The sequence below is a fragment of the Ammospiza nelsoni genome, chromosome 19 (genome assembly GCF_027579445.1).
Source record: "Ammospiza nelsoni isolate bAmmNel1 chromosome 19, bAmmNel1.pri, whole genome shotgun sequence".
NCBI lineage: Eukaryota > Metazoa > Chordata > Aves > Passeriformes > Passerellidae > Ammospiza > Ammospiza nelsoni.
The window spans coordinates 12,076,939-12,083,848 of NC_080651.1; the positions used below are offsets into that span (position 1 = coordinate 12,076,939).

General features: G+C 56.6%; 1 protein-coding gene across 1 annotated transcript in view; it reads left to right on the plus strand.

Moving 5' to 3' along the window:
• Positions 1-6,910, plus strand: part of DNAH17 (dynein axonemal heavy chain 17) — a 32,049-nt gene that overhangs the window by 24,346 nt on the left and 793 nt on the right. The window contains exons 65-79 of the mRNA XM_059485638.1: positions 367-571; positions 870-1,034; positions 1,162-1,302; positions 1,442-1,612; positions 1,754-1,876; positions 2,010-2,203; positions 2,312-2,460; positions 2,566-2,693; positions 2,893-3,120; positions 3,610-3,801; positions 4,373-4,552; positions 4,872-5,054; positions 5,422-5,604; positions 5,805-5,948; positions 6,441-6,666. Of these exons, the coding sequence (XP_059341621.1) occupies positions 367-571; positions 870-1,034; positions 1,162-1,302; positions 1,442-1,612; positions 1,754-1,876; positions 2,010-2,203; positions 2,312-2,460; positions 2,566-2,693; positions 2,893-3,120; positions 3,610-3,801; positions 4,373-4,552; positions 4,872-5,054; positions 5,422-5,604; positions 5,805-5,948; positions 6,441-6,666 (2,612 nt within the window). The remainder of the gene's footprint in view (positions 1-366; positions 572-869; positions 1,035-1,161; positions 1,303-1,441; positions 1,613-1,753; positions 1,877-2,009; positions 2,204-2,311; positions 2,461-2,565; positions 2,694-2,892; positions 3,121-3,609; positions 3,802-4,372; positions 4,553-4,871; positions 5,055-5,421; positions 5,605-5,804; positions 5,949-6,440; positions 6,667-6,910) is intronic.

The following is a 6,910-nucleotide window of genomic DNA, read 5'->3' on the forward strand; positions in this document are numbered from 1 at the left end:
AACCCCAGTGCTCTCCAGTATGTCCCATGGAGGACATCTGTACTGAATGTGGCCTGGTCCTTGGCATCCAGCTCATTTAGTGACTCAAGGACATGTTCCCTGGGACACCCGCCATGTGGCATGAAAAGCTGGAAGGGGAACTGCACCCCAGAGGCCATGAGGGGCTGTGGCAGGGCAGCCTCCAGCTCCTGTTCCTCCATCCTTGCCCTGCCAAGTCTGGTTTGGTACTTCTGCCCTTGCTGTGCCTTTTCCCAACCAAAGAAATTCATCCCAAGCGGCCAGGAACAGGACATAGGCTGAGGGCATCTGTCTGTGACGAGTTACTGCCCAGTGTGCGGGGATTAATTTGTTTAATTAACTGAACAGATACATTAGGATTGGAGATAAAGAAGTAGAGTATAACCAGCAGTTCCGCCTAATCCTGCATACCCGAAGTTTCAACCCGCACTACAAGCCAGAGGTGCAGGCTCAGTGCACTCTCATCAACTTCTTGGTGACACGGGAGGGCCTGGAGGACCAGCTGCTGGCTGCTGTGGTGGCCCGGGAGCGGCCAGACCTGGAGGCCCTGAAGGTGCAGGGGCATGGGGGCTGCTCAGAGGGATGGGGAGGCCGGGGCACTGTGGAGGCTCTGGGCAGGGAGTGTCAGAGCTCCCCTCTGTGCCCGCTGCTGTTCAGCAGGAGCCAAGGAAGCTCCGAGCAGCCAGCACTGCCTGAGTGCACTCATCACCTCACCCTGGGCTGGTGCTGGGAGCCAGCAGGGCCACATCCACCCTCCCTCCACCAGCACCTTGGTGCCCCTATGACCGGGGACTGGCGCCAGCCCTCGGGTGTGATCTCGAGTGACACATCCCTGGGTGCTGCTCCTGCAGGCAAGCCTGACCAAGAGCCAGAACGAGTTCAAGATCAAGCTGAAGGAGCTGGAGGACTCCCTGCTCGCCCGGCTGTCGGCTGCCGGGGGAGATTTCCTGCGGGACACAGCACTGGTGGAGAACCTGGAGATAACGAAGCGCACAGCCAAGGAAATTGAGGAGAAGGTAAATGTGCTCGCTGGAGCTGGTGCCACAGGCAGAGGGACAGCTCGTCTGGGCACCCAGCAGGAGGGTGGGCACTGCTTTGCTGTGTGACGGGGTTCTGGTGACACCCACCCCCCTGCACCTCCAGGTAAAAGAAGCCAAAGTCACTGAAGTACAAATAAACGTTGCGAGAGAGAACTACCGGCCGGCAGCAGAGCGTGCATCCCTGCTGTACTTCATCCTGAGTGACCTCTGCAAGATCAACCCCATCTACCAGTTCTCTCTCAAGGTAGCTGGGGAGTGAGGAGGGACAGAGATGTCTGTGGGTGGGACAGAGCTGGGGCAGCACAGAGATTCGATGCTTCAGCTTTCATGCTGCTGACAAGACCCCAGCAGCCACAGGCTGATGCCTGCTGGGATCTCCTCAGGCCTTCAACGGGGTCTTTGAGAAAGCCATCGAGCGAGCAGTCCCCAGCGACGACACCCGGGAAAGGGTGATCAACCTGACCGACCAGATCACATTCTCCGTCTATGTGTACACTGCTCAGGGCCTCTTTGAGAGAGACAAACTCATCTTCCTGGCCCAGGTTACCTTCCAGGTAATCCCTCCTGCTGTACCACAGGCATTCACGTGGCTTTAGGCAGCTTGTTCTCTTACTCTGGTGCTGCTGTGGATGCTCAGAGCCTCTCACCCCTCACACTGGGGCCGTGGGCTGTGATGCTGCACTCCCAACTCTCAGGTCCTGGCCCTCAAGAAAGAAGTGAACCCAGCAGAGCTGGACTTTCTCCTGCGCTTCCCTTCCAAGACTGGAGTCACGTCCCCTGTGGACTTCCTGCCAAACCAGAACTGGGGTGCTGTCAAGGTGGGTCTGTGCAGTCACCCACTGTGCCAAGGCAATGCCAGCACGGTGCAGCGGGTCTGGGGTCACCTGCAGGGGGGCCCTGGGGATGAGCAGAGCCCAGGAGTGATTCAGTCCTTCTCTGTGGAACCTGAAGGCGCTTTCAGAAATGGACGAGTTCACCAGCCTGGAGAACGACATCGAGAGCTCAGCAAAGCGATGGAAAAGGTTTGTGGAGATGGAGGCGCCAGAGAACGAGGTGCTCCCCATGGACTGGAAGAACAAGACACCCCTGCAGAAGCTGTGTGTGCTGCGGTGCCTGCGCCCTGACAGGATGACCTATGCCATCAGGTACCTGGTGCCCAGCACAGGGCTCTCCTGCAAGAGCCCAGAGTGTCACCACTCCAGCTGCAACCAGGGACTGTTCCCATCTCACAGGGTGGTTCTATTTTTCTGTAGGAACTTTGTGGAAGAGAAAATGGGAAGCAAGTATGTGAAAGGAAGGAGCATTGATTTCTCTGAGGTGTACAAGGAGAGTAGCCCCTCCTCGCCCATGTTCTTCATCCTCTCCCCTGGTGTTGACCCACTGAAGGACGTGGAGGCTCTGGGTGAGGCACTGCCCACCCCAGACTGGCACCAGCCCCCTGGCCAAGCAGCCAGAACTGCAGGGACCCACTCAGTGCTGATACTGACTGCAGACATTCCCCTCGCAGGCACGAGGCTGGGATTCACCATTGACAACGGGAAGATCCACAACGTGTCCCTGGGGCAGGGCCAGGAGGTGGTGGCAGAGCACGCCATGGAGGTGGCAGCTGCCGAGGGCCACTGGGTCATCCTGCAGGTGGGTGGGGGCAGTGGGGCACAGCACAGGGCACACAGTCCTGCTAGTCCAGGCACAGCACACAGGGTGACCCTGCTGGCAATGGCAGTGACGCTGCCTGGGCTGGCTGGCAGCACCCAGCACCTTCCCCCTGTGGAGCCACAGCAGGAATCAGGGTGGGGGGAAGTGAGATTCTCAAGGTGCAGAGTTTCTTTTGCAGAACATCCACCTGGTGGCACGGTGGCTGAGCACGCTGGAGAAGCTGGTGGAGCACCACAGCCTAGAAAGCCACCCCGAGTACCGCCTGTACATGAGCGCTGAGCCAGCCCCCAGCCCCGAGACACACATCATCCCGCAGGGGCTGCTGGACAACTCCATCAAGATCACCAACGAGCCGCCCACAGGCATGCGTGCCAACCTGCACGGAGCCCTGGACCTCTTCAACCAGGTACCCCGTGCTCCTGGGGCCGTTCTGGGCTCCAGGTACGGCTCATCCCCTCCTGGGCTCCACAGGCTGAGCACCTCACCTCAGAGTGTCTCTGCTGCCAGGGACACTGCACCTGGAGCCAGCCTTCACCAGCACGTCCTCCTGGAGTGCCCAGGGGCCCCTTCTGGCAGGGGTTTAGGGGTAACCAGAGCTGCCCGAGGGTTTCCAACACAAGGAAGTGCCAGGTTGCCAGAGTGACATTCCTGAGGCTGAACCTGGAGCTGCTGCAGCTTTGCTCAGCTGTCAGCAGGGCATTGAGGTGTGAACTCCGAATTCCTTCATAAACAAATGAGTGCAAAAATTACCAACTAGGAAATCATTAAAATACAATTGTGTGCCTTTTTTTTCTAATGAACACTTTCGGTTCTCTTTTGCCTATGAATGTTCTTCATGAGAGGGGCATCTGATAGCAGTATTCAGGTGCAACCCACCCTCACTGTTCCTCTGCAGGAAATTCTGGAGCAGTGCAGCAAAGAGTCGGAGTTCAGGTGCATCCTGTTTGCCCTCTGCTACTTCCACGCCGCGGTGGCTGAGCGGCGCAGGTTCGGGACCCAGGGCTGGAACAGGTCCTACCCCTTCAACAATGGCGACCTGACCGTCTCTGTCAACGTCCTGCAGAACTACCTGGAGGCCAACGCCAAGGTGAGGGATGACAAGGTGACTGCTCCTCAGCACAGCACAGCACACATGCAGCAACTGGCCTTGCTCAGAACATTCACCAGTTTGCAGCACAAACATCATCTCACAAAGCCCAGAGCCAGGAGCAGCTCCTGCTCTGCTCCCTGCACGCTCAGGCAGGGGAAGGGGATGAGTACTCAGCCTGACCAAGATGGCTGAAAAAGGCATCAAGCACCAGCCAGGCAAGTACCTGCTCTGCCCACCTGCCTGCTCCAACCCATGCCATGGTGGTTGGTGGGTGGTTCCACCTAAAAAGCAAAGCCTGCCCCAAGAATGCAGGTGCAGTGAGCAGGGCTGAAGACTCACCTTTAGACCGGCCCTCACAGATGAGATCAGTGCTGGTTGGAAAAAAGACAGGATGGCTGTGTTCATACTGAGAGAGGGAGAAAACTGTGGGTGATCAAGAGACACCCCTCTTCCCAAGCCTCTGTGCGTCCAGGGACTGTTACCTCCCTCACACACAATCCTGCAGCCATCACTCTGTGGCTGCATGGGGAACTCCAGGGAGAGCCCCAGCTTGAGCTTCTCTGTGTAGGTCCCGTGGGATGACCTCCGGTACCTGTTTGGGGAGATCATGTACGGGGGGCACATCACGGACGACTGGGACCGCCGGCTGTGCCGCACGTACCTGAGCGAGTACGTGCAGCCCGAGATGCTGGACGGAGAAGTGTCCTTGGCTCCAGGGTTCATGATCCCTCCCCGCATGGATTACGAGGTGAGAAACATTACAATCTTCTCTAGAAAACCCCTGCTCTGGAAAAACTGGCATGAGCACACGTTCCCCCTCACTCACCAAGGGAAAGGTAGGCAGAGAGTGTCAGTCCCCTGGGAATATGCAGAATTGCTGCAAAAGTAATTCCTGTGGTTGAGATGGAAAGGGAAAAGCTTGGCTGAGACACAAGTTAAAAAAGAGCCTCCGTGCCCACGGGCAGGTGCCGTGAAGGGCCCCAAGAGTGGTGATGGGTTTTCAAGGTTGCAGGGAACTCTGGGCTCCTTTGCCTGCACTTCCAAGCTAAGTCAGACCCTGCACCCAGGCCTACCACCAGTACATCGATGACAACCTGCCAGGAGAGAGCCCCCACCTGTACGGGCTGCACCCCAATGCAGAGATGGGATTCCTGACCGTCACCTCGGACAGGCTCTTCCGCACAGTGCTGGAGCTGCAGCCCAAGGAATCCGAGGCTGCCGGAGGCTCGGGTGTCTCCCGAGAGGAACAGGCGAGTAAAGCCCTTTGTGGCAGAAATAACTGATTTTTTTTAAGGTGGGGGGAAGTAATTACTTTGGGGAAAAAAAACCTCTTAAGGGTGACAACTGAGAGGCTAGAGAGGGGAGGCAGATACAGGTCTGGAGACAACTGACAGAGCAGCCCATAGCAGGAAGGAAGGGATAGCAGAGGGAGGGGATTCCAGCCCTACTACAGCTTTTTAAGACCCAAGAGCAGTTAATAACAGAATGGAGTGTAACAGAGGAGGAGGTACAAAGAAACACCAGGGCAGAAAAAGAAAAAAATCTTAACCACTTAATTAAATGGTTCCTGCAGCACTTTTCTCTGGGCAAGAGCAGTTTATGGCATTCTCATTTCAGGTGAAGGCAGTCCTGGATGAAATCATCCAGCAGCTGCCAGACCCGTTCAACATGGAGGAGATGATGGGAAAGGCAAAGGAAAAAACCCCATACACGGTTGTAGCCCTCCAGGAGTGTGAGAGGATGAACATCCTGACCAACGAGATGAGGCGCTCGCTGAAGGAGCTGGACCTGGGACTGCAGGTACACAGCAGGCGGTGCCTGGGTCATCTCCCAGTATTGCAAAGCCCTCTCTGATGCCTTTGCTGCAGCTCCCACCCACCAAGCTGGCCCAGCAGCACCGGGCAGCCCCTGCCTTGTGCTCCCAGAGCCCACACACGTCCCTCGGGCTGTCCCAGCACCGGCTGCAGGTGACACTGCCTGGGCTTTTCTCTTTCTCAAAGGGAGAGCTGACGATTACATCCGAGATGGAAGAGCTGTCAAATGCTCTCTTCTATGACAACGTTCCAGAATCATGGACACGTTATGCCTACCCGTCCCTCCTCACCCTGGCCAACTGGTACGCAGACCTGCTCCTGCGGATCAGGGTGAGCAGAGTGTGTGTGACCGTCAGAGCCTGGGGTGCCCAGGGCTCTCCCACCAGTGCCCTGCTTCATTGGTAACTGATTGATTTCTCAGTGTCAATTTAACCAGCCTGAAGTACCTGAAAAGGGCTGGTACTGCAGGAACGGGAGCAAAAGTCTGACCAGGGTTCCCATTACAGTACATCACTGTGGCAAAAGAACATCAGCTCCCCCTCCCCCTTATTACAACCCTGGGTGTCCCATAAAAAGTATTAATAAAACTGGCTTTGTTAAAAAATAACAGCAGCATTTTCTGCACTATGAATTCAGGGTTTCAGCTTCATTGCTGCAGGGGAATCTGCTGCTTATTCCTCCCACACCACCTCCAGCCAGCCTCCATTCTCCAAGATCAGCTGAAGCTTGGCTTACGCACAGCAGAGCATCAGCTCTGCCACAGTGCCCTGCAGCTCACAGCATGCCCTCCACCCTAAAGGACTCTGCTGCTTTATTTTCCAGGAACTGGAAGTCTGGTCAACAGATTTTGTGCTGCCTGCAACAGTGTGGCTGGCGGGATTCTTCAACCCCCAGTCCTTCCTCACAGCCATCATGCAGTCCACAGCCAGGAAAAAGCAGTGGCCACTGGACAAGATGTGTCTGGCAGCGGAGGTGACCAAGAAAACCCGCGAGGAAATAACATTTCCCCCTAGAGAAGGCTCCTACGTGCACGGGCTGTTCATGGAAGGTAAAAGCTGCATCTCTGAGGTGTTTCAGACACGGAGCAGGCCCAGCTCAATCCTTCTCCTTCGTGCAGTGTCAGCACTTGCTGGCGGCAGCTCAGAGCAGGGAGCCCTGGGTGCACCTGGGTCCATCTGGGTCCCCCTGGGTCCTGGCTCAGCCGCCAGCTGAGGGCAGCACTGCCCGGATCTCACAGCCCTACCAAACCAGAGATTTGTGTTTTAGCAGTTCAGGCTCCAGCTCATGAACCC